Consider the following 27,712-nt stretch of genomic DNA (forward strand, 5'->3'; position numbering starts at 1 on the left):
GAACATAGCTGGCAAAAGCTGCACTTCCTCCCAGTATGTTACACAATTTTCCCATAGACACAGTGGCTGCAGATTTGTGTTTTGCATTCGTCACAACTTACTACTTCATTGCATGGAAGTCTCTTTACTGTGGGCATTAGGTGAAGCAGGATGTTGTACCCTCACTGGCTTTGAGATGAGGATGAATACTATGGGGAAGCTGCTTTTTGGCAGGGGGTTGAACTAGATGATCTCTAGAGGTCATTTTCAACACATATGATGTGTGGTATCTTGGCTCACCTATTTTTAGCTCTACCACTAAAGGGTAAAAAAAAAAAAAAAAAAAAATGATCCTTGTTATCTTTGTCACTTTTTAACTTTCTGAGAGTTTGAAAAACAAAAATCGCCACAAATTGCCTCTTTGGTGAAGCCTTCAGCAAAATTCTGTAATTCAGTATTACAAGCCAAAAAATCAATGAGGTAAAATGAAATTAAATGAATTTGCAAGATGTGACTCATCTTAGAGCTGGTGGTAGTCTGGATCCTGCTCTGGTCAAGTTCTTTGAACCACAGATTTCTGCAAACCAGAGCATTGGCTGCTCCATGGTTGTTTCTGGGCTCCTTTGCACGTATTTGCTACTGGTGGGTGCTGGATAGCAGGTAGGGTGGGTGTCAGGCTGCACACAGTGTGGCTTATCTACGCTTTTCTTATAGTTCCTTGAAGCCTTCCTGAAAGCTCTGGTTCTGGAGACTTCACTGTTTCATCTTAATTTCTTACAACTGTCAGGCAGAAGTTTGAAATTTGAGACTAACAGTAGTTTGCTGTGACCAGAATGGAAAATACCATAATAGGAATTATTTTTGAGGGAAGTCTAAAAAAGAAAAGGTTCTTAATTAAGGTGAGAGAAAGAATAAATAAATCTAGATGACATTTAAGTACTACAAAAATCTTTATTAATGTCTGGTTTGATATACTTCTTTAAAAGCCCCATTGAAACAGTCAAGAGGTGTATTTTAGTCTTTCAGCAATAAAATGCTACCCATGTCATATTCAGGCTGTACAGTTCAGGTGCCAAAGTTTTCAGAGGAGACCAAGGTGCTGAACTGTGGAGGAGTCCCTGCCTGAGCACCCATAACTGATGTAGCCCAAGTGCTAAACCAGCCATTGGCAGCGCAGCTGCTGCTGCAGGTGCAGAGAATGTTTTCTTTGTGTCAGTTTATTCAGCTAGTGAAGTTCATTAAGTGTTTCATTTGAAGTTGAGAAATGTACTGGGAATTGAAATAGAAGAAACGCTTATTTTCACCTTTCAGTCTGTGAATAAAAATTAGGTGCGAGAGTCTGAGATCTGTTAGCTTTAAAATCTTGTAGGATGGATTAACCTAAAATGATTGATTTAAATGCAGATAATATGCTGTTTAAATACAACACTCTGTTTAGTAAGATGAATGCTTTTTGCTGTGTCCAGCAGGTTGGAGGAGTAACAAGAAACCATTCTTGCTGGTGTATCTGAAGTTTAGATTCCATTTACATCGAATTCGATTTGAAGAGATTATGTTAAAAACAAAGTCATGTGTAGGGAAATTCTAATGCAACAGAAGTGAGATATATAATGTCTGTGTATTTGTATATTTTCAAGTGGTACTTGAAAGACCTGAGGTGCTTGCAGCCGCCCAGGCCTTTAGCCTCAGCCGGCAGCACGGTACAGCTGTGGCAGGGACAGGGCCTTCCCTGGGCAGGAGCCAGCAGCCAGGCTGTGGTGGCGAGTGCTGGTCAGCGAGTGCTGCAGGCTGCTCCCGCCCTGTTCCTCGTCAGCCTTTCCAGCCAGTGGAAGGGTTGTGTATTTTGTGAGAATCCCGGTGGGGCAAAGCCCCTGCTCTGCCTGCTGTGGGAAGTCTGATCAGGCCCCACACCTGGGCTGCTGATGCAGTGCCTGCTGCTGAGGCCCCTTGGCGCACCTTTGTAGCTCCCTGTGTCCCAGCTCTTGTTGGGCCTGGAGCTGACAGAAGTGGGAACAGGCTGAATCGGTTGGCATTTGAGGTATGCTGTGACATGAAGGGTAGGAGGAGTGTACCTGGGGGAGAACCCACTTGAAGGCTTGCTCTGTGGATGGAGACCTTCCTGACAGAGAACACAGCAGCAGTACAACTATGTCTTCCATAGGTACGTACACGAGTACGCTTGTGCCTTAAGATGAGGAGTGGGGAACCTCGTTTCGTGTGGATGTTGATTTAATTTCTGCAAACAGAATGTAAAGTAACTTCATTACCAAAATATCTACGTGGGAAGTTCTTATGTGTAATATCTGCCATTGAAACCTCAAAAATGATAAGTACAAATATCCTACAGTTGTTTCATTAGGTATCATTTCTTATAATGACAGTGGTAAAAGAATGTAATTCTGGTCAGAAACTGTGGGAACAGTCTTTGTGTTTTGTAAATAAACTCTGACTTCATGTTTTCCATGGTGTACAACCAGGGAAAAGCATTCTGTTGAAATACACAGCACCAAAAAAATCTGTTTACAGTCTCCTGGATTTTCCTTGTAGTTCATAGCTTTCGTTTCTTTAAGATATCCTTATTAAGAGCAATGGAGACATACCTTGTGCTGCTATTAGAGCACTGGGCTCATAGTGTATGAAAGAGAGCTGGTTGGAAATTGATTTTCATCTGTTTGTAGATTTTAAGTCAATTGTCTCACTGTTACATCATCCTAGTTCATTAATTTAATCTTGTATCCATGGGAATTTAACAGTGCAGTGTGCACTTCAGACAGAACAGATAGATGTAGATCTTAAATTGTATTGATAGGTGCTATTACGAGCAATTTGGGTTAGTTTTAAACATAGGAGCTCTGTTGTTGGAGCAGTAGATACTTGAGGAAAAAAAAAAGGGGGGGGTTGGTTGTGATCCTATCAGATGGTAGAGTATACAAGGTAGTGTCAGCTGCACTTTAAGTACATGGCAGCACCATTATGTGGTGCCTCAGGTGGAAGTAAGCAATAAATCCAGGGTGACTGGATTACCCGCTCTGATTGCTTGTGCTCTCAAAAAGCCCTGACTGGCAGAGCTGTCTGCATGCCTGCTAATGTGAAATGTGTCTGATAAAAAGAAGAAAAATGGTTATGTATTAATGACCTTGCCTGTATTTAAATACAAATGACTATCCTGCTTGTAATATTTTGTTTTCAGATTCTGTATTTGTTTGGTGACAAGACCAGTTAAAAGTCTTTCTGCTCTCTGCTTTAGTAGCTGTTGTATAGCGGTGAATAGCTTGTCAGGGATCTTCCAGCACATTGTTGTCTGTGTTGAAGGACAATTTCACATTGGTGCATGTGGGTGAATTTTCTCTTTATAGAGTTCTGCTTCAATGTTGGCTTCAAATGTTGTTGAGCTGTGCTCTGAGGAAGCTCTGAAAAAGAATAACATTCTGACACACACAGGCATGAGAAGGTAGTTTGTACTGGTGAGTGCGATGTGGCAGCAGGCAGAGAAGGGATTGTCACTGGTGTGGCCTTTAGCAGCTGATAGTTTGATACATGCATGACAGAGAGCTTTTTTCCTATCCTAATAAGCATTTTTACATGCAGGAGCAGAATTTAAAAGTAGGACTTTAACTGTCTAGGTGATGCACTGTAAATCTTTCTACCCACTTACAGTATTCCATCCATGTGTATCATTTGTTCTTCTCAAAAATAGTTCATTCCTCTTCCATTGCTAAGCAAGCGAACAAAATTTACAATATATAAGAAAGCTGCAACAGATGCAGTTGACTGCGAGTGCTTATATTCCCTACGTTCTTCAGTTTGGCAGCTTACCTGAAAGTTGACTGAGTATATTTGCACCAGAAAGACTGTGTTTTAGATAGTACAGCCCATATCAATGGCTTTTGGGTGAAAAACACCGGTTATCAGTTTTCTGAATTTGGCCCAGTGACAGCAGCCTGCAAACTAAATAACAGAGGTGGAAGTGTTTCAGCTAGAGGTGAATTGTTCTTTCCCAAGCAAGGCGACTTTAAACACAAAAGAAAAAAGTGGAGGAAAGGTTGGAGTAGTTATGTTTGCATTCATGGTCACATTGGGTGATATTTAAGTATCTAAATCTAGGCATCAGATTTGCTGCTGGAGCCTAGAAGGAAACCTTGAAGAGCTCAGCGTGATTGAGAGAGCTGCAGCTCAAGGCTCTGTGACCACACTGGGGTACTGACCTCCAGACCTTGTGTTATTTCTCTGCAGCTGTGCAGTATTTCTAAATGTGCTATTTCTTGTTAGCCAGCCCCTCCTAACCCAAAACAAGTTTTGATTCACCAGAGGGTGCAAGCACTGCAAAGTGAGGCAGAAGGTGCTCCTGATCAGGGCAAGTGTTAATGTCTCCATACGGCTTTTTACTTAATTTAAAAAACAAACTGAGCAAATAGGATTACATCCAGCATGGAGATGTTTCTTTTGTTATTGTGTTGATGCAAGGTTTCATTTTTTAATTGTGCACAAATGGCAGAACTTCTCTTCTGTTTTTTTCTAATGTAACCAATTTAAATCTAAGTGAGGTTTCGACCATATGCTCAATTCAACCATATTTGCAGTTAAAAAAAAAAAATATTTCCAAAACATAAGAGTTCAGGGAAAATATACTGTTAACCATGAATCTGTATAGAGACTGATCCTTGAAGGTGATGCTAGCAAAAGGGAAATTGATTGCTCTGCGTGGCTTGAAACAAAATAGTATGGAGGTTTTAGTGTCACAAGACAAATTCCTCAGCTTTGTCAAAGAGTGAGTAAGGCTGGGATGAGGTTCTGCAATACTGTGACAGAAGGAGCTCTGGACAGAGTTTGAAAGAGGGAAATGCACCCTGAGGAAATCAAAGTTAAAGCCATTAGGAGAATAAAATTTTAGTTCAGGACACATTTGACTCTTCGTTGTCTGTGGCTTACTGCTGCAGTGCAGTGGGAGGAGGAGAAATACTCTGTAAACCAAGTTCCAAAGTTTAAGATACAGAGTGCTGCTCTGACACAAAAAGTAGTGTTTATAAATAGCATGACTTGTATGATCAGCTTGGTATGCAGAAGGGAACATGTTTTCTGTATTTCATTATTCACAGAAAAGAAATACTTCTTCTGTCTTAGCTTACAATGGTTATTGTAAATGCTCAGCACAAATGCTGTAGCATGACTAGAATAATATAGAAGCACAACGTGGCAAAAGGAATGCAGTAAGAAAAAAGGTGTTGTTTGTTGACAAAAAACAACAGTCAAGTGCTCCTAAATAAACTTGTATAGTTGTTTGCGTAATCACATAATAAATGGGGTAAGTGCTAGTTTTTCATTACCAACTCTTCATGTCTAAGGAGGACAGTGATGAACAAATTAAAGGTATGTATGTATAGTGGATGTTCTAATATACTTTTGGTATATGTTGTCAGGGTGCTTATCTACAGACAGTTTGCTCATTCTGTTCTAACCTGTAACAAGTGTTAGTACTGCCTGTGCCACTGTGCAGCATTGAATGCTTGCCCCAGGCCCAGCTGATGGTGTGAGCTGGAGCTGCACAGGGACTGTATATTCTGGTTATGGTCACTTCTAACCTTCCTGCTATGGACTTCTTCAGGGTAGTGCATAGGTGGAAAACAAAACCTTTACCTCATGCTGTGCTTAGACTTTCAGATTAATACCCTGTTACTCTGTGTCTGTTGGACTCCTGAAGGAATTAAGTATTGTCTGCTTTTGTCCTCACTTACTTCAGTTACGAAAATCAACTGACAGAAATGAGAAGAATGGTAGGGATGATGGCCTTAAAAGTATAAGGAGCATTGCATTTGAATTTGGAATATGGCTTATTCAGTTGTGACAGTTGCAATTAAAAAATACCAGCAACTGGCTTTCTGGTAGTTTCAGCAAGAACATCTTTGCAGTATTTGTGTATGTGTGAAAGGAGTTTGGAAACAATCTTAACTCTTAATTTTGTCTCTTAGGTATGCCGCTTCTGGTACGAAGGAGCAGTGATCCAGCTTTGGGCCCACCTGCTGACTTCCACCCAAGTGCCTCTTATCCCAGTGACCTCAGTCACAAACATGCTGTGGCAGTAAGTGTCATGTAACTCATCTTTTTATTAAGGGCTAAAACTGTTTTTTTTTTTTTTTTTTTTTTTTTTTTTTTAGCTCTTTGTACACAACTGCTTTATAAGCTAGATGTATTTGAATCTAGAACAAAATGCTGTAAAGGAGACAATTTCCTTTGCATAAATAGAGTATTTTAGTTAATGTAGTCAATTAACAGTGGTCCATGTTTTCTCTATAAGATAGTTACATAAAGCTTAATGGCGACATAAAGTGCTGGAATATGAATTGAAATTTGGCAATTGTTTACTTGATTGGTATCGTGTTGTCATTTTTGTTGGTTGGTAGTGAAAATGTGCACTTCCTTTATAGTATTAATTACCAATCTTGTAAATTTTGTACCTTCTTTTGCTTCCCATGCCCCTGCATGAGATTTCCATTTTCCCTTGTTGTCCTGCTGCTATGCTGCACACTCTATCCTTTCTCCAGCCTTCTGTTTTACATTTCTATTCTTCCCTTTTGTGGACAAACTCATGCTCACATTGTCTTTGGTAAGTAGGAAAGCAAAAACACAGTGAAGATGCAGTGACTCTTACTCAGATATTATTATAGGCTGGTTTTGATCTTCTTAGTGACACTTGGACCACATTCCTTACTTTGCATTTTTAAGACCTGAAGCTTGATTTTTGCATATGAGTTTTCCTTTATTACTTGCAGAAAGGTGGAAATCTGTTGCATCTGTGTAAGTGTCAGCTGGGATACTTTTATGCATCAAGCAGAATAGAACTCGCAGGTAAACTTTGCCTAGAAAGCTCTGCTGTACTGCTTTATGTCAAGTGAATGGCTTCTTAATTGATGTTGCTGTTGCACCTGCATTTTGTTTACTTGTGAAATTTCTGGATTTTCCTCTTTACCTTCCCCTGAACAGTGTTGCAATTTGCTCCCTGTTCCCAGTTGCTGGAAGCAGTCTGTCTATTTCCCTGCCCCAAGCAAAACAAAACCAACAAGGCTCCTTGTTTCAGCCTGCATTGCTGCATTTTGGGGAGGCAAGGGGTGAAAGAGATCATAACTAATGCTGGAGGTAGGAACCAGTTAAGGTGAAGGTTGTGTATTTAAGACCATGCTTTCAGTTAATTTTACACGAAGGAAGGAAGTAAATAGAAAGTTAGATGACTTGCATATAAATGATATTGCATTCTTCTTATGATTCTGAAGACCAATGCACAATTTTGTTGACTGTTTATTGCTTCTTTTTTGGCCAGCTGTGTGTGCATCCTATTTTACAACATCATGGCATTTAGGGCTGAACTTCAACAATGGTCTGCATCATTTTTCAGAGAGCTGTAGGATTTTTCTTGAGGCTTATGCTGCCAGTGCTTGCGTATTCAACCAGTGAATTCAAGTGCAAAAAAGAATTCTGTAACCGTGCAGAAAAGTTTGCAAAGTTGAGAGATCTATAAAGTGAGCAGACGTGTGTAGTGCTGTGATTTCTGTAGCCATGGAACTTGTACAAAAAATGAGCAAAATGGTGAAGTTATTTGTTTCCTTTCAGGAAGCGTTGCATCTGCGCAAAGAGTTGTACCAGTACCCAAGAATCCTGTAGGCCTAAGGGGAGTCTGTGTGCCTAAAATGTAGAGTATCCCTCTATCAGCTGTGGGGATGGAAGTAATAGTAAAAGCTGGACTGCTAGCAAGAGTGAGGAAGGTTCTGATTATTAAATGTCATTTAAGGAAGGAAGCAAGTCCCGGGAAGTTGGAAGTTTTATTGTTTACTTGAAAATCTGTTATAGCAAAGTGCATCATACCAGCTCTTATTTTTGCAACAGTACTATTTCAAAAACTCGTCATCAATCACACTGAAATATGCTTTGGCGTAATGTATTGGAAAGCATAAAAAGCTTAAATAACTTAGGTTAAATTAAGTACAGATTGTTTTAAAACAGCAGAATTGATATTTGACAAACGAAAGAATGTACAAATAATGATGCGTTTTTAGTATAGCCACGCTCTTTCACACAAGCTTTAAAGCAGTATTTAGAGAAAATTCTCTTGTTCTAGGTACAGAGACTGAAATTAAAATTACTACCACATTTCCTTTGCACAGGCATAGTTTTGTTTAATTAAGCTACATCCATGCATTCATATGCCAATGAGAAGCATCAGAGCTATTGGTAGTCTAAACTATCTTTAGTGTCTATAGGAAAAATTGTCTCCCTGTTTATGCCATAGGTATTGTAGCTATCATATTGCACTTGAAACTGACTTCCATTGAAATGCTTTTGGTACTTTTGACATTTTGGTGTTTGACACACATAGTAGTGGAGTACCATGTGGAAATGCCCTTGGTTTTGCTGTATGTATATTGCTATATCCATGAGATGTGTGGATACCCCAGTGTGTGGTCAGGTTTCTATACAGTAATTGCCTTATGAACGACTCAGTGCCACACAGATTTCTCTCTGTGAGAGCACAGGGCAGACGTGCTGTAGCATAATGTGTAAAGTAAAACAACAGATGTGCAATAGGATGGAAAATTCTTGCCTAGTTCAGGTGAATCTGTTGAATCCAGTGCATGCTTCTTTTTTTTTTTTTTTTGGTAGAATCTAATTGGAGGTCATGTTCAGTTTTCTGATGTCCTCTTGGTGTATGTTCATTCTAAGGAAGGCTGTTTTGTGCCATATTACAATTACTGAAAGGACATCTCCTTTACCCAGGTAGTATAAGAGGAATTTGAGCCAGTCTTTCACTTTTTCTCTGACACTTGTTTTGTCTTAGCTATAGTTATAGCCCTAATTAGCGAAATGTTTCTAGATCAGCCAAAAGCTGATTGGGAAGTCCAGCATCTGTTCTCTCAGATTGGGAGTCATGTAACAGATGGTACAGAATCTGAGTTTCTCTTTTCATCCAGGCCTCTCTGTTCTTGTCACGAGAGCTGCCACTGAAAAACCTAGGGACTATTAGCAGCAAAAAACAGGGATCTGAAACATCTAAATATGCTATTGAATCAAAGGTATTTCATAATGATTTGTCGATTTATGAAGGCAAACGCTAAGCTCTCCTTCTAGTTGCAGTTGTAGTGCCCTGGCCAGGCTTCCAAAAGTGCAAACTGCCTTCCCTCTGGCTCCAGAGAGGAGTCTGGGGAAGCCTGGTTAGTGTAGCACACCTCTCTGCAGATGTTGTAGCCATAGCTGTGCCCTGGCAGCACTCAGGTGCGGGTGCATTGCCTTCTGTCTGCCCTCAGGCTGCGGTTGGCAGCACTGCAGGGTGAGGCACTGTTGGAGTGGAACCTTTGGCCATGAGCCCCTCAGTATCTCTCAGCTAGCCTAGGGAGGAGGTGACGCTTTGCTTCTTTACCTAGTCTAGTTCAGCGGTGACAAGCTGTTGTAATTACTGAGTTATGACTGGGACGTCTGAACTTCCCTTTCAGGATCTGTTACCTTTGCTTGTTTTGATGTCTGCTCAGGGACAGAATTCTCCATTGTCACAAGGCTTGGTCCATTGTGAGTTTTAGACTGAGGATTCTGGCCCCATTTAAGTTGACAGGAATTTTGCATTGATTCTGCTAGGGTGAGGATTTCACATCCTGCTGTTAACCTACTGATTATCATGGGATCCTATGTTCTGGATGACCTTCTTTTCTCCTATAGTTGCATGTTTCCTCAATAAATACTTGGGATTAATCGATAGGAATGGCTGATTAAATTGCATTTATTCATATTTAAAGACACAATGAGTTGTTGGATCAATTGAAGAGCTGCTCCAGCAGCTAAGTCCAGTTTCCATTTTTACCTAAATGTGACTTGAAAATGACTGTATTTTATGCATTGTGGACATATAATTTGCAATTTTGTATGAGATTCATACATAATCAGAATATTTTTATGTTTCAAGCCCTTGTTAGAGAGGGTCAAAACCTCTCCTGATTCTTCTGGCCATTAATTGTTTGTAATGTATTAGCCTTTCTGATTAAGTGTCTGCAGATTAGCATAATGTGAGCATGTGTAAGGGTGCAGCTCTGCCGCTCATTCCTTTGCGTGCTGCTTTGTGGCTGTCAGAACTTGGATTTGAGATAAAGGTTATCAATAGTACTTTAAAAATTTGGGGGTATTTTGTGGTAAGAGGCAGAAATGTTACTCCATCTTTTTGGACTGTGTAAAAGCAGGGCAGGACAGAACAGGTCTCATTTGGCAAGGTGTTGGGTGATGGTTGTCAGGTTACTTACTTATCTGTAAGTCTGGCTGGTTGCTGGCAGGGCTGCAGTGGGGTTGTATGGCCTGCTCTTAGCACTGAGAACTCGTGCCGAATATGTTTGACTAGGCCAGGCAGGACCTAACTTCTGGTCCTTTTTATATGCCAGAACCTCAAGATGAAGCTGTCCCACAGTCAGGTTTGTACCAGGAGGTTGGCTGCGAGAAAGGATCATTGTGAAAGGAGATTGCTGTTAAGAATTTAACTCTTGGTCTTGCAAGATTTGGGGAGACTGAAACATATTTCCTGTCTCTCAGCTGGGAAGTTCTGAACAACGTGAGACTTTCTAAAAAGGAATTCTGATTTGGGTGAATCCATTTTTAAAGCAAGTCCCATGCGTGTTCATGCTGTGCAGTGCACACAGAGCAGCTCTCACCAGCACATGGGGTGCCAGCATGCTTGCTGTCTGGTTAGGAGATCAAAGGGCCATCTGCAGTGAGGGGCAAACTGCAAAACCAGAGCCTTCACAACCCCTACCAAGTCCCACTCTGCACCCAGCTCAGGTCTGTCACATTGACAAAAGCCATTCCTTCCTCATCCTCTGTTGTTTTTCAAGCCTGCGTTGCTTTCTTCCCTCCTTCGTTGTAGCATGTGCCACGGTACTCTGCATCAAAAGGAAACCACTGTACATTGTGGAGGAAAAACTAAGAAATCTTAATGAAAATACATGTAGTGCTTCAGAACACTGAATTGATCATCTGAAACAGGACAGAAGTGCCCTGTGGTAATTTCTTTTCTTGCATGTGTGAAGATGTACACGTGGGGAAAAAATAGACTTCTTTATGCTTCTTTGCACAGCTTACACTTCAGAACAAGCACATTGTTTTACCTCCATTGTACAAGGTGAGCGGTGGGAGTAATTTACATATCTTTATTTGAGAAGTATAAGTAGACTTTGTGATTTCTCTTAAAAAGAGCTAATAATGAATGCTCTGTGACATTAATAGAGCACATAGGTTACCAGTAAAAGTGACACAATTGGTAAAATGTTGTTCATTGTTAATGTTTTGCTTTGTAAAGCTTGTTTCCAGTGAGAGGAATGCAAGCTTTTTAGTGAATATTCGTGAGAGAAAGTACCTATTATGAAAACCACTGAAGTTCTCTGTTATTATGGAACTTACAGTAGTAGTAGGCTGGGTTTTGTTTCTTTATTAGTATATATTTGTGGCCTTGGCTGTCAGTGTGAAGATGCCAGACTGTTTATAAGCCTTCTTCTCCTTTGTTCTTTGCCTTGTGCATTCAGGTAATGTGAGTGCAGATGATGGAAGATGGCTGTGAGACCTAAATACTTTCTTTTTTTTTTCCCACATGGCCTATCTTACGAGGAATGTGGAAAAATTATAGGGTGGAAATAAGAACTGCTGACAAAAAAGGGAAAAAAGGTCACGCTTTCAATGCTGCTGACACACATTCATCTCTACAGCTACATCTTTGGGGTCCTACAAAATACTGTCATTCCATCTGGAACAGCCTTTAGCAGGCTGCTTACGCAACAGGCACACTGCGCAGAAATTGGAAGGAAGCATTAGCAAGTTGCTTGCATGTCTGACAGTCAAATTAAAAGTGGAAGATGGCAGTCAACATGGCTCATGCATATCATTTACTGTCAAGCTCTAGAGGCATTTAGCTAAAATAAAACTGTTTCTCAGTCGGAGTCATGTTGAAATATAGGCCGTAAAATATATAAATACAATTTTCCTAAAGTACAGTAACCCAACAGACGGCTGGGAATTTTTGGCCCTAATGTTGCTGTGACATTAGGAAAAAACTCATTTTGGATTTTTTTCATACGTCATCTTGCAGTGCATAGATGTATGAGGCAGTGGAAATGATTGAACTCTAGGATCTTGGTGAGCAGCTGCAAATTCTTGTTCCTGTTTCTCTGTACTATCGGGGACAACAGTTGCTTGTTTGTGAGTAACCCCAGTGTTCTGGTGCTGAGCATCCAAAGGTGGACATACCCATGGTCTGGACTGACATGGTCCTTATCTTGTATTTCAGGTCCTAAAGTTTTTGCAAGATCAAGGCTTTACACATCCCAAACAGTATCATCAAGAGCAGAACAAAACCCACAAGTGTTTGGCCCCTGCGAGTGGTCTTATGAGAGTAGCTACTCCCAAAAGATTGTAGATTTTTTTTTTTTTAAAGTAGCTTGGGAATCAAGATGGGTATTGGCATATGATTTTACTAATTTACTTTTAATGTACTAAGTATTGCCTTGAATTCACCATGGTTTAATGTGAGTATCAGTTAGAACATACAGATCCCCAAGTTTCTATCTGAATAATTCAAGAGAACCTTTCTTACTTGCATCATTCCCAACAAATGCTCATAATACTGCATGCTGTGTTTGAACTGCTGAAGGAGCGTGACTGGGCTGAAATCACGTCAAGGTGTCTTACAGCTGCTGTTCTCAATGGCATTGCTGTCTTATTCCCTGTCCAAAATAAGGTAGTATGAATTTAAACCTTTAAAATGGCTGCTGAGTTTTTCTGTAGCATGCTTTGCTTCACTGAGCTAAATAATGGTGTGTCTGAGATGATTATACATTTAACACCTGTAGGGATAAACTGGCCTCCTTTGCATTTCTGCCTTTTTGGAATTACCAAGTGCAATCAGTTTTCCAGTGTACCTGTCAGCATCACAGAAACAAAAGGAGAGCCCTCCTCTTCACCTCAGTCTAAGAAATACTGTGAGAGCTTCTCAAATTGGGAATTAACTTCTACCCCACACCATCCTGCTTTGCGATAAGCTGCAGGGATCTTTGTCCAGCACCAGAACAGGAATCTGACAGGGGAAAATGGGGCAAAGAAGCTTCTGCCAGCAGCGCCGAGTGAAGTATGAATGTTTCATCTAGAAATAAGTATGTGAAATACTGCAGGTCTGAGAAGCAAACAGATTTGTCACTGAAGTTCTTGTATGGATATTCTTTGGTTAAGAGAACATCCAAACAAGTCTTAACCCTCTTTTTGGTTTAAAAGCATAGGAGTATGTCCTTAGATTTTTTTTTTTTTTTTTTTGAAGCACCTGCAACTGCTGCATAAGCATCAGGTGTTTGTGTGCCTCTTCATGGCTGTGTTGATTCTTGACTACTGGTGGTGTTGAAAACTCTATCTGTGAAACCAACAGAGCTAATGTGCATTACATGGATAAACGTATCTGCATTTCCTTCACATCAAATGTGTGCCTTCCTGGATAGTCTCAGATTTCTATTTGACAGAGTGAATTCACTAACTCTGTCTCTGAGGGAAGAATATTCTACAAAAAATATTGATGATGGAGGTGGTGTGCTGCACAGGGGAAAGAACAGCTCAAAGCAGGAACTGGTTTGCTCCTGGTGGGAAAAAAATCTGGAAGAGCTTATTAGGTGTACGTTGCAAGTTCTCCCTGAGTTCCTGATGGGGAGTCTCAGAAGAGCAGAGACAATCAACACAGACTGGAAAAGATTTTACAGTAGAAATGTTTTATTTCGAAGTAACTCTGTGGAACTCTGTGGTCTTGTAAGTAACAGAGCTAATTGTTGGAGTTTAAAAAAAAACAACAAAAAACATCCCCACCCCCTTCCCAGTGTTCTTCAGACAGCCTGAGTAGTTTGGTTCCCTGATAAATTGGGAAGCACTCCATCCTGTCCTGTAGAAGAGAAGGGAAATTGCCCAGATTACTTCTCATGGGTGTATCCAAATGCTGCCAGTAAGGATGCTTTGAGATAAGCAATTTGTTAAGGTCAGACTGATTGTCCAGTTAATATGCAGTGTATTTTTAAAGCACCTGAGAACACAATCATAGAATGGTTTGGGTTGGAAGGGACCTTTAAGAGCATCTATTTGCAACCCCCTTCTGTAGGCAGGGACATCTCCCTCTAGATCAGGTTGCTTGAAGTCTCATTGCTCTTGAGTCTCTTGCTCTTCATAGCAAGAACCTGTCAACATGCTCAAATGTTTATCATGTTAGTAATCACAGAGTTATCCTTGGGGTTTATAAAACACTGAACCAAATGATAACTTAATGCCTGGCTATGGTTTTCTGCCTTTTTACCTTTCAATGTCTGGTTTGGGAGTAGTTGTTTTCAAATGGCTGTTTTGAGAGATATGTTGCTGCAGGTATTCTGTTAATGTCACCGGCATGCAAACACTGATATTAGCAGGTAAAGCAAGTTTATTAGTACTACATGTGTGCTCCTGTAAATAAAAGTAGATTTTTTTAAAAAGTATGGCACTGTGACAACAGATTATAGCATTTTTGTGAACTAAATTATAAAGTAAATCTGTTACTTATTATGCATTTATAGTACAACAAGAAGTGTATAAAACGCCATATTAGTGACATTAATTCATTGGAATTATTTTTATACAATCTGATACCAGTTACTTTTTAAGCACAGACCTAACATGTAGTGTTTAGGGGATTTAAATGTTATTAAAATATTCAATGTACATAGTCTATTTGTACTGCAATGATCAGGATCTATGATTCTGTGATTTGGGATAGGATGGGATAGGATAGGAGGAATAAAGAGTAATAAATCAAAACAAACTAAAAATGAAACCAGAGAGGGGAGAGAGAGAGAGTCAGTCTGAGTCTGTATCTGCAGACCTTCAACGGCTCATCTCCCAGAAAATACGTAATAGCTCTTCCACTGGGCCCCGCAATTGGAAATCGTGCAGAAGCTCCTGGGAAATGCAGTACATCCCAATGTATGTCCTCTTGGAGAGATAGAACTCGTATACGACTGCTAGAGAAAAGCAGAAGAGCTCTACAGTGCACTGTATCTCTGCACCCAGCTGCCTGTCGCATGATGTTATAATATGGAATACTGATAGAACCAGGGCAAGCCTCCAAGAGTAAATTAAGTGAAAATCATCATGGGACCACTGCAGCTCTTCACATGCATGAGCCCCTATTAGCTGAAAGGGTGGGCAGCAGAGGTCCTTGCAGAGCATTTGGTTAGGTTTGAGAACACTAACGTGTAATAATTTGTTTGTTTTGAGTTACAGGAGATTCTTTTTCAGACCTGCTAAAGACTGTGGAAGTCGTCATGTGCTAAAATGGTACAGAACTATTTCATGCTTTCAGGGTAGCAAGTGTAGGACACACTCATGCCTATATGTATGAAAATCTGAAAAGGAATCATGGAATAATGATCAAAATGATTAAGCCTTGGAAATGCCTGCTTAAAATGAGGTTTTAAAATTTCAGTCTGTTGAGGCTCTCTGCTTGTTTTATTAGCATAGTCCTGGCTGGCTGGTTTCTGATTGTCGAAGTGAACTTATGATTTTTGTGGCCTTTCCCCCAGGATTATAAGAGGGGGAGGAATCAGCATGGGTAGGAGCAGCACTCCAACTGCTTCATCAATAATACACACACTTTTTTCTTTTTCTTTTTTATTTTTTTTCTCTCAAAAGTAGACTGAGATGTCAGTATTTTCCTCCCAGTCCACCCGAGCTGTGCTCTGCCTGGTAGTGCTTGCTGTCCAGTCTGATGGCACCTCCATGGCTCTTGGTTGTGCAGTGGGCTGGGGAGAGACAAGCCTGGGAAGCTGTTCCCCTCACTGGTAGTACAGCAAGCAGAAGGTGTTTCAAACTGCGAAAGAGAAGCTGCAGTCACCCTCTGTCCTTGGGGCAGGCAGCAGTGATGCCCCACTTCCTCAGCAGTAGCCTTCCTCTGGGCCTTGATCCCAGCCAGCCATCCTGGGGGCAGTGTTCCTGCACCACTCACGTCTGCTGCTGTGAGTGTGCCAGGCAGGGCTAGGGAAATGCTGGCAATGCTGCAGGATGAGCACCAAGAGCTGCTGCTGGCAGCCCCCCAGTCAAGGCCTCGTTCTGTGATCTAGCGCTTGTAGATGTCTTTCTTGTAGTGAGGGACCCAAAACTGAACACAGCACAACTGTTCTGTGAATTGTTTATACTTTCTGAAACTTTGAGAGAGGCTTTTTGATCTGATTTGGATGCAATACAAGTTGTTGATGATCTGTACTAAGTACTCAGCAGGTTGTTGTCTCACCCTTTCCTATGCAACCTACTGTAGGAGGTTGGGCTTGATGGTTTCCAGAGGTCTCTTTCAGCCCCACAATTCTGTGATTCTGAAATATATATATTTTCTTTGCAGTCTAAAAATTGAATGAGAAAACTTTTTAGATGCCATTTATGATGTTTCCTTTTCTCTTAAAATAGTTGAAATAATAAACTTAGGTTTCTAGTAAGTGTATTACATAATGCTACAGACAAGAGGTAAAAAGCAAATTAATAGCACTCACCATACTATATTAAAAATATTTTTATCCAGGCAGAGGACAGAGGAATGTCTCTGCACTGAACTTCTCAGGAGCTCTTTCCAGTGGCCTAAGCATGTCTTTGGAAAGCAATGTAAAGGGGGTACTACCTGCTTATCTGCACATATGGACTATATGCATTGCCCATTGCTAACAATGTCTTTTAAGAGAAATTGCACCCTAGACATGTTATTGTGAAAGGAACAGAAATCAGCTAAATATATTTTGGTTCAAGAAAACTGTCTGCCTTTAAGTCTGAGAACAATAACTCAGTAGAGAGTAAAACTTTCTAGCAACCCTGGAATTTGCAAATGCTGAGCTGTCCAGGCACTACTCCTTGTTACTGATGTAATTGGCATCGGACTCTTAAACCCTCATTCTGACCTCGCTCTCAAATAGGACTTTTTGGTTTCATACCTGTCCTGCCATGAGATGAGGGCTCTTTCTGCATGAGGGAACGAGGTTCCTGTGGGCAGGCTTCACAGCCCTTGCCCCTCTCAGCTCCCGGAGGCACTGGAGCTGCTGAGGGTGGGCTGGTGGTGCCATCTGGGCGCTTGTGCTAACATGGCTTCCTGGGGGAGCTGCCTGCTGCTGCTGCTGCCCTCCAGGATGAGCTTCCTGTGCCCCACCAGCCCTGTGTAGCTTTGCCTGAGTAGCTCTCGGCTCTTGGATGTGTTCTGTGCTGCGCTCCTGTCTGTGTGGGCTTTGGGCAGCTTCAATCCAAATAAGAAATGGTAGCAAAGAGAATCATGTGGCTTCATGTTGGTGAATTTCCCTTACTTTTGGAGTTGAGCTGCTCTGTAGACTGTGGCTGGGGAACAGGAGCTCCTATTGAGGAAGACATATCATGTCAGGAGCATTCAGCCTCTAGTCTAATATGTTTTTCCTGCTGCAGATAGAACTTCTGAGTTCATTATAGCTCGTTCTCATAAGTCGTCATTTCTATCTCAAGGCTGTTGTGCCTTCCAATGTAAAGCAGATTGATGCTGGCACATTTTTTCTATTTTAATTTTACAAAGTTGTCACACTGAAACCGTTCCTTATATTGGAAGTGCTTTGAAGTGAAGAGATAAACAAAGAGCTAAAATAAAATTAAATAGGAGCATGAACAACATTTCATCTTGGTGTGCCTTTTTAAAAAAATAAGCTGAATGGATGTAGTACCCTTGTGCTGCTGTAGTAAGTCTGCAAACATTAGCTGATCGATCAAAATTGAGTTAGTGTATATGTAGTAAGCAGAAACAGGTGAAAATTGGGTTATCTGTGCCCAACTCCTTCTATTTGCTATGAACAGTGAGATATAAACTAGTTTTTAGACCTGATTAGTTTTGTTTATTTTCAGAGAGGGGCAGAAGCAGAACATGTGCTATATCTACTGTATTATTAAACCAAGAAACTATATGAAGTTAGTGGCTCAGATGTGACATTTGCAGATAAAAGTGGAAAGCCTTGCTATAAATAAATTTGAAATGACTCCCTGAGGAAGAAAGCAACAAATGGTGTGTGGTTTTATAGCTGTGAGAGACAAGCAAAAAATCCCCCAATTTTTTGTCCTTTCTATAACAACAACAACAAAAAAGAGGTCACTGTCTCTGCCACGTCACAAATGCTAACTAGTTTATAATCTGAAGTATGGCTTACAATTCCCCTTTCTTTGTTTATGGGCCTTTCCACACAGCAAGCTAGCTTTTCAGCTATTTATTTTATGAATCTCTAAAATAGTTAAAGAGTTTACAAGAGTTTGTTGACCATGGATTGAAGCCATTGTCTGCAGTAGTAAAAATGTAAAATACTGGTGGCAAATAATTATATCTCAGTTACTATTCTTGTGCACAGTTCTGAATAATTTTTGATTTAAAGATAAATGACAAATCTATATCCAGAACAGATGTGAACACACATAACAGCTTCTGCACACACATTATGCAGTTCCAAGGCACTTAATTTTTGCCACCAGTGAGAAGCACAAGGTGCACAGAAAACCACGATTTTTGCCAAGTGGCAGGGTGAGATCCTTTCCTATGCACCTATGTAGCAGGATCCTTTTAGTAGATTAACTTGTCTTTCACAGAGATGTTCTGTCACTCGTATCTAGCAGAGCATTGTTTTAATAATAAAAAATATAAAGCTTACTACTGCACAGAACATTAACAACTGCTGTCCCTGCAGCCTAACCAAGAACTGACATGTTCCCCAAGTCACCCCAGTGCGACTTGCCAGAGCCCTCAGCCCCTCTGAGCTGAACTGCAGATATTTTTTATCTCTTTCTTAGAAGAGGATTCTGTGGAAGAAGTTTTTGTCATTAGGTACTCTGGCACCTAGCGCTGCAGGTAATCAGTTGTGCCTGTTTTGCTTTGTGAGAATGAATGAAAAATGCTCTGAAGTGCTGAGATGCGTTCCATGAGTCCAAACCTCAAGGTCTACTCTTGTTACTGTGTCATCTCTGACTTCAAAGGTACCTGCCCTTTGGCTTTTAAGTTGAGCTGTTACTACTGGGGCCCCTTTGGCTTGCCTGGGGCTATCAGATGTTCAAGTAGCCATAGCAGAAATAATATTTACTTTCATATGGTAAACAGTTTCTATTTGATTACTATGAAGATGTAAGGCAGGACTGGGGGGAAAAGAACTGTTCATACTTACTTTCAGGTTGTATTCGACATCTTGGATCCTTGCATTTGTGACTTTCAGACCTGATGATGCTTGTGGCTTTTGGAACAGGATACAGCAATGGGGATTCACACACAAAGGATGCACACATTTTCACTCCTTATCAAGTTCTGGTTGGGTTCCTTTTTAACTTCTGTTTAAATAGGGAAGGAGTATTTGCTGGGAGGAGGATGTAGCAAGTGGAAAACTCATCTCTGTTTCTGTTAAAGCCTGATTTCCTTTTGTGCTCGCAACACGGTGTTGTAGGCAGTTCACACTTGACGTAAAAGCACTGTGTGAAGTGGTTTGAATTGGCATTTAGTTCCCCAGGCCCTTCTTTCTCCTCATCTCTGGGCTTAATTTCTCTGTTACCATTGAACAAGAGTGAGTGTGTACTGCACAGAAGTTTGGAGTAACTCGAAGTGCAACAGTGCATCACTTCAGAAACACAGACTGATAGCACCCTATTACTCCCTTCTTTTGTTTCATGTGTCCAGTGCTTTCTATTAAAAAGTTGAGCCCAATTGATGATCCTTCTGTGCTAAAATTTAAAGTCCTGAATGAGATTAGGTGCTGATATTTGCAAAAATGTCATTCCCTTCACTTTTTTTCAGCTGGGAGTTGCTTTTGTGAAGGATTTATTGCAGGTGCCTGCAGGATGTACCTTGTTTCAGGGCTCCTAGACTATTAGGTTAATTTTCAGAAGAAAGTATTCATTGCTTCCTTTAGTTGCTTTAGAATTTAGTAATCTCAGAAATGCCTTTCTTCAGAAAGTCTGCCTTGTTCTTTCCTTCACAAAGTAACTTACTGAAGCTATTTCTACCTTTTCTTTCTAGAAGAAAAGATAATGTCTTTAGTTTTGAGTACACAGAATACATTACAGTGATTTGGAGCTATTAAATATGCAGATTAGTAGTGCTCAATATAAGACAGCTGCAAGTGAAGTCTAAGAGTTTGCATTGGATTTTTATAATGCAATTATAAAATCTTCAGAAAAAGCTTTTTTTCTGTGGGATAACTGAATTAACTTCACTGTGCAAAATGTTTTATAAAGTTACTTTTCCTAAGTAATAGTAAACTTGGTATAGGTCACCCTTGTATCCCAACTAGTGTAGAAATGCTGCTTAGAGTGTTTCCATCAACAACCAGACCTGGATAGCTTGTCTTGGATTTATTCGTAGGTAATAGTATTTGAAATGAAACAAAACTGCTCGGTGCTAAGTATATGAGCTTATTGCACTTAAGTTTTAAAGCCTAGAATTTCCTAATTTAAAAAAAAAAAAAAGGATTTCTGTCATTAAAGAATATGCTAATGTGTAAATTAATCCAGCTGAGAAGTATCATGAAGTACCCAAATGTTCTGAGACCTGATGTTCTCCTTTGTGCACCTGTCACATCCCTCAGCTTGTCACAGCACAGTTTCAGCTCTGACCTCTGCCCTGCCAGGGGGCAGTAAAAAATTGTGCCAGCAGTTAAAGGAAGCAATCTAAGGAATGGGATCTGCAGTATGGGAGGGATGAGCTGCAGGAAACATGAATCCCAGAAGTCAAAGGAGAGATTTGCATGGACCCACAGCTCTCATGAAGATTGATTTATAGGCTGCTTTTTTGTAAAACAGATCCGTTTGCCACGTTGTTTTCAAAAGCACCTTCACTGTGTTGGCTCTCAGAACAGTTTTTCACTGTAGTTTGCTTCACCTTCTCTTTTGTACTCCTTGTGTGAGACAAATGGACTCAAACAGGAGCAAAAAGAACGAACTTAGTCCAAGGCAGCTACAGTGCTCAGTGCCAGATAGATTCCATTATTTTGCAGGCCATAACAAAAGGCAATCTTAGAGACGGCAGTGCAGCTGAAACTGGGGTGTACGTAAGGCAATGCTTTTGCTTTTTTAGTCTTGCTGAACGTGCTCCAGCATCTTCTGCATGCTAAATGACTGCATAAATCTTGAGTCTCCTAACCCAAAAAACAGAGGGAAAACATTGTCTTTTATGTCTATTTAAAATGTTTTTTAAAAATGTAGAATTCAGTAGAATTCTGGAGAGAAAGCTGCACATACACACACCTGTCCCGAGGCCGTCGTATCTCACTGTTATCCTGTACAGTACTTTGTTACTTGCTGGAGCGCTGTGATGAGGACTGCGTTGGTTGAGTCCTACATACAAAAGAAAGTAGTAGGTAGATTAGATGTTTAGTTGACATATATGGAAAGCAGGATTCTTCATATGAAGAAACTGGAAACAATAGAATTATTTTGCCCCAGTGCACTGTATCTCTGATCTAAAACCAGCTTAGTGTCTTCTGTGGAGACCTTTGGAAATGATGGAGCTACATGAAGGCCTGCAGATAGGTAGGTTAGTCATTGCCTTCTGCTTTGCAGTAACCACTTACGTACAGAAGATGCCTCTGGGATATTTTCTTTAGGAAAAAGCACTGAGGTAAGAGATAATGTTTATATTAAAGTAGGAATAAGTAAAAATCAGGAATTTCTGCTGAGAAGGTTTTTAAATTTTGACTTTTTTCATAATTAACTTTGCTTAGAGACCAAAGGAATATTGCATAATATAGACATGTGCAAGAATCAGGAGAATTGATAGCTTGGGCTTTTTTTTGTTTACTGAGAATTATTCAGTTGTTGTGCATACCTGAGAAACAGCAATGTGTTCTGACATTTGTCCTTGCAATTAAGTGTGTTGATGTTAACAGTTTTAATGCAGTTAAGTCCATCTGTAACTGTTAATAACCGTTTAAAAAAGACAATTTCTGTCAATAAATAAACCTTCGCAGTGTGAAAATGACCTTTGCAATTCCTTTTTGTTTATTTTTCTCTAAATTTGTCATTACTGAGAGCTCTTGCTGTACAATATTGTTCTTTCATAATCTGATCAGCAGGTGAATCTGCAAAGTATTTTTATATCCGGAGCTTAATTCATCTAAGTGGCTTTACTATTGCTGTGCTATTTTATTCCCAACAAATATGCTGATATATGTTTACTGACGGTGTTTTGTTCACCCTGCTTTCTTTCAGCAATGTGATAAGTCCTACTTTCTTTCACTGCAATTTTTATTGCTTTCAAATTATTTACTAACCAGTGTTGTATTTGAAGATGTAGTTAATAATTAACATGAAAGCAGATCATTTTATGAAAGGTTATTTTTGGATGACTTCTTAAAATCCTCCGAGAGGTTGAAAATGCCATTATGATTCATAAGGATTTGTTGGAAATAACGCTGTACTCTAAGGTGATCTGCCTCTGGTTTAAATTACCTGCTAGGTTTAAGATAAGCCAGTGATAGTAATGTCTTGGCTCACAGGAGTTGACTCAGATTTATTAATAATATTGACTCATAAATTCAATGTAACAGCACGCCTGCAATTTCAGATCATAGAATAAGGTTTCGTATACAGTGGCTCAGAATTAAAATGCTATGCAATTGCCTTAATTTCCATTGAGAATTAGGATCAAGATCAAGGACTTTGTGTAGGACGGTGTGTTTTCTTACATTCATATACAGACAACTATCAATTCATTGTAGAGATTCGGACATTTAACCCTTATTCGCTTGTTTGGTGCTGTGTAGGTTGAGGCGTTCCCACGGTCCCTTAGGAAACTCTTGAACACTGATGGCCTGTTTTTCTGCTGACAGATTCTTAGAGTAAGATTTCAGGAACACAAAAGGTAAAAGCTAGGAGTATCTCTGTAATGGGGTTTGCCTGTCAAATAGAAAGGCAAGACTGATTTGCGTTGGTTTGTTCTTAGGTCATCGTTGTGGCTACCTGGCCTCAGTGTCACAGCTAGTTTTCTTGAGGAAAAAGGGGTTGGTAATTTGGTTCGGAGAAGGTAAAGAGGGGATTTGAGAGTTTTTAAGTGACACAGTTCTTTCCTGTACTGAGGTACGTTATCAGACTTCATAGTGTCTTTGTCATCAGAGATGATTTTGGACAAATCTCACGTGAAACAGAAAAATAGATAGATATATGTGAATTTTTATTTAATAATAATAAAATTATATATATGTAATTTGAACTATTTTTAAACTTCTCTTGAAATAGGGAAGAAAATGGTTGAATATTAGATAGCTGCTACCACTAAGCCACTTGGACTGAAGCAGGCTGATAAGTCTGTTGTTAACTCAATGCCTGAACCTACTGAAGAGTAAATAAATTCACAGCCCACAAAGTTACGGGAGAACACTTAACTCTCAGCAGGAGTAAAAGTGTCTTTAATCTAAGCAAGCAATGTGATTTTTAGGACTTTGTGTTGTAAAAAGGCTACTTATCAAGCTGAGGAAGCTCTGTGCAAATCACAGACTGTGGTTCCTTTGCATGTTGTGAAAATGTCTTGAGAAAACACTGGATAAGTGAATCACTGAGAGCATTCAAATCCTTGTCATGCTATGGATTGAGTCTCTTATGGGATCCTGATCTTCAAGATCTGGAAAGATTTCTGTTTTTGTGGAGTATAATTGGGCATTGTTTTTACCACAGCTTTTTAAGTGAAGCGCTTCCTCTGTAAGCTGTTACTTTCTTATTTAGTCTTTATCCTTTTAGAGTGCAGCAGAAGCTGTATTTCAGCACCTCTTGACTACACCATATTTTCAATAAATTTTAATATCCATTAGTGGATACCACCATAAGAGAGGAGAAGGGTCTTCTGTCGTGACATTATTGTCTAAAGGGAATCATATGGTTGAAACGTGGTACGTGTCTGGGAGCTCAATATTCATATTCTCTCATTGCTGATGTTCAGTGTTCAACCTCTGCCAAGGGAAGCGGTAAGGACATGCACCTCGGATGTTTTGAGAAAATACTTCTGCAGCTGGGAGTCTTGGTGGATGAAAAGATGGACGTGAGCCAGCAGTGTGCTCTTGCAACCCAGAAGGCCAATAATATCCTGGGTTGCATCACTGAGGGGTGGCCAGCAGAACAAGGGAGGCCCCCTTCTGCTCTGCCCTCATGAGGCCCCATCTGGAGTACTGCATCCAGGCCTGGCTTTGACACACAAGAAGGAGGGAGAGCTGTTGGAGTGGTTTCATAGGAGGGCTGCAAAGGTGATCAAAAGGCTGGAGCCCTTTGAACCTCACCTATGTAGAAAGCTTGAGGAAGTTGGGTTTGTTTAGCTTGAAGAAGTCTCCAGGGACACCTCGTTGTGGTCTTCGAGTACTTGAGAGGAGCTTACAAGCAGAAGAGGGACTGACTTTTTACGTGATCTGATAGTGATAGGACTAGTGGGAATGGCTTTAAACTGAAAGAAGGGAGAATTAGGTTAAATGTGTTTTTTTTGTTGTGTTTTTTTTTTTTTTTTTTTTTTTTTTACTCGGAGGGTGGTGAGGCGCTGGCCAGTGCATGCTGGACTACAGGTAATGATTCAGCTGTTCTACAAAGATGTAGTCAGAGCTAAAATATTCACCTGCACCATGTGCCTCATGCTCTCCCCTCTGCATTGCTCAGGTTCCAGCATTACTTGGATACATACATTCACATGCTGATTGTAGATCTGCAGTGAGAATGTTATAAATATTCATAATGTTATGTATATGTCTTTCTAGGTGGCTGTCTGTTATTACAAAGCCTGAGCTTTTAAGCACACCATCATCCATTGTTCAGTAAATACAATTATATTGCTCTATCTTTCATCTCTAATGAATCCATGCTAATTGATTAATCGATGCTGTTGCTTCACTATGATAATCCCATATAAAGAGCAGCGGTAACAAAACTAGCAATTACTGATACTGTGCACCAAGGACAGCATAAAGTAGCTCATCAGAGCAGCCATCCTAGGTGTGGAGGTGTCAAGGAGTGACGAGCAGGGCCTGGGGGCCTGTGCCTCCTGCTGCAGCATCAGCCCAAGGGACAGCTTCCAATGTGTGTGCGTACGTGGCTCCGGGGACCAGCATGGGACTGTCACCTGGGGTGTGTGTTACAAAATAAGTGCCTCTGAGGAGAGGTGGGCAGTATGGGCACCTTTATTTCTTCACGGGTTTCATCTCTAGGTTATTGAAATGACCATCTTCGTGACTTAAATACAGTTAAGAGAGTGACTTCTAAATCAAGATAAAGAGTATTCTTAAACCATTACAGTGTTTTTACTGACATTACTGTTTAATTTCCAAAGCAGTGAGGCAAGTTCTCTGATCTTGGATGAAAGATAACTTCATTGCTCTTAAACTGCAAACGGTGCTGAGACAGGTGGTGGAAGGTAATGTTTGATTTTCCTCACTGATGGAGAATCAGCTCCGCTGTAGGCTTCTGCAACCAACCGAGCTCATTGCAGGCGGCATGTTGCCTGTCTCTCTTCTGATTTTGAAAACTTATTAGGTGTTTGAGTTTTGGAAACCCTTGTTATCCACACCCACTTTACACTGGTGGTGAGAAGGTAGATTTTCATTTGGTTGTTCAACCCACTTTTCCTTCCCCCTCTAAGCATCAAATAGGCAATGGCAGGATCATTAAGAGACCTTCTCCCACATATCCATAATTCTTGTTTGGACTGAGAAAGACAGCTAAATTCAATGAGGGCGTATACTTTAAGGAATAAAGATGTGAACCTAACATCATTTGTTGATCTTTTATCTGAAATGCATTCTGTATCAGCCTTTCAGATAATATTGATGACATATTGGTGTGGATAAAGCAGAAGGTTTTGATTTGGTAAAGGAACTGTGCTTGTAATTTTTTTTCCCTCTATTGTGTATTGAGTATTGTTTTTCCAGAAGTCCAGAATTAGTAATTTTATTTCATGTAAATAGAACCTGAATTCTGTTCTGGAAGGAAATGATGATGTGGAATCACATGCAAGACTGCCTAGATAAGCTTCAATGTTCCTTAAGTAATTTGATGAAGAAATGATCACAATATATTTTGTAGTGGTTGCTGAGGTTTTCTCATTCACTTTTAAAGAGGAGTGCAAGGAGTTCCTCTCAGCACAAATGAGAAGGGATTCAAAATACAGGTTTATAGTTGTCAAATCTAAAAAGGATCTGTCAGTTAAGATTTTCAGAGGCTTGAAATAGTGTGTCAGGTTAGGCAGGATAATGCAGTGTTCTTTTGGTCTGAGGAAAATTTGGTAAATTTTCTTGCAGAAATATGAATTTCTTTCCCATTTTTTTTGCAGCATGAATTGCCCCACAGCAGTTTCCAACCAAGAGAAGGGATTAACATGCATTTGTAGTGCTAATGACATGCACTTTTAAAATGATGTTTGTTGCCATGGGAATGCTCCCAAATAGTTTGTGTGGTAGCTCATATGTCCAAAGGTTGTGCCCTTTCTTTGAATACAGATTCCATCTCCAAGTGGGTGATACAGAAGAAATCATGAGTTCTAGTTTAGTTGGGAAACACCTGCTTCTTCTCTGCCTGCATTGCTTATAGCACTGTTAAATGTTACACGTTAAAAAAAAAAAAAAAGAGAACCACAGATTTCTGTAATAAATGTAGCAATTGTTTTTTAAAAATAAATGCAGAGGTAAAATATTAGTATTTTAACATTACACTAGTAGAATCTCAGAGTTTATCTATGTGATTGCTAACAACGAAGGACAAGAGAGTCCCTGTGCTTTAGGTCAGCCAAAATCTTTTAAAATGTTCTTAGTATGGATGAGCTCAAATTAATAATCTTGCTGAGACACAAATAATAACCCAGTTCAAGCATGCTGACCTGTTAATGCTGCTCTGTAGTTTCTAGCTGGCTTGCAGTGCAGGCAGAGGTCTTACTCAGGTCTTCAAAAGCCCATGTATATACAGTCCGACAAAGGATGTTTAAGTCTGTAAAACTGCCTGCATGATTTAGCTCTTACTTGGTTGTACCAACATAGTTTTAGTAAGGAAAAACCTCTACTTTGACTTTAACTCTTTCTACATGTACTGGTAAACTGATTCCTGTCTGATATCAGACAGACCCTGGCGCATTCTTTTTGAAGAGAGTACATGTTCGTTTTCTAAGATGTTGTAGACCTCATAGAATTCTAATGTGGAATTCATTCAGAATTCATGCTGAGGGCACGAAAAGCCCTGTAGAAGCATTCAGTAGCATATATTTGAATGCCTGCACAATCAAAAGCAAAACATCATGATAAGTGGAAAGAGGGCTAATAAATACAGTTTGTTGTAAAGGTTCTAGTGGTTATATGACTGGCTGCTTACCTCTGTCCGTTCAGTAGTTGCTGCAACACTGACAGCTTCTGAATGTTGTGAATGCCTACCATATTACTTACGTTTCTAGCAGTTGATTTTTTTTTTCCTCTTGAAAAATTTTTTTACTTCAAGAAGTGATTCTTTGCCAGTAATGGTGCTAAATCCAAATGTTTATCAATATATTATCAATGCCTAAAAGCTGCTTTATGCTACTTTGGAAAATACATTGCTCACACCTCACCCTGGAAATTCTTAAAATGTTGAGCTTAAGTCCATACTTTTATATGCAGGAAAACTGCTTCTGAAGACTCTAACTGTGGCAGTTCTCATTTTTCTTTTCTTCTGGGCCTTCCAAGGGAAAGTACTTGTGTGGGCACTCACTGCACCT

At 40.1% G+C, this 27,712-nt stretch overlaps 1 protein-coding gene across 6 annotated transcripts in view; it reads left to right on the forward strand.

Annotated features, from left to right (window-relative positions):
• The window catches only part of PARD3B (par-3 family cell polarity regulator beta), a 753,023-nt gene that overhangs the window by 490,543 nt on the left and 234,768 nt on the right, over positions 1-27,712 (forward strand). For all 6 annotated transcript variants that reach the window (XM_052674691.1, XM_052674692.1, XM_052674688.1 and 3 more), the window contains one exon: positions 5,946-6,055. In XM_052674691.1, the coding sequence (XP_052530651.1) occupies positions 5,948-6,055 (108 nt within the window). In that variant the 5' untranslated portion in view covers positions 5,946-5,947. The remainder of the gene's footprint in view (positions 1-5,945; positions 6,056-27,712) is intronic.

This window comes from Tympanuchus pallidicinctus, unplaced genomic scaffold, assembly GCF_026119805.1.
Source record: "Tympanuchus pallidicinctus isolate F22 unplaced genomic scaffold, pur_lepc_1.0 scaffold15, whole genome shotgun sequence".
NCBI lineage: Eukaryota > Metazoa > Chordata > Aves > Galliformes > Phasianidae > Tympanuchus > Tympanuchus pallidicinctus.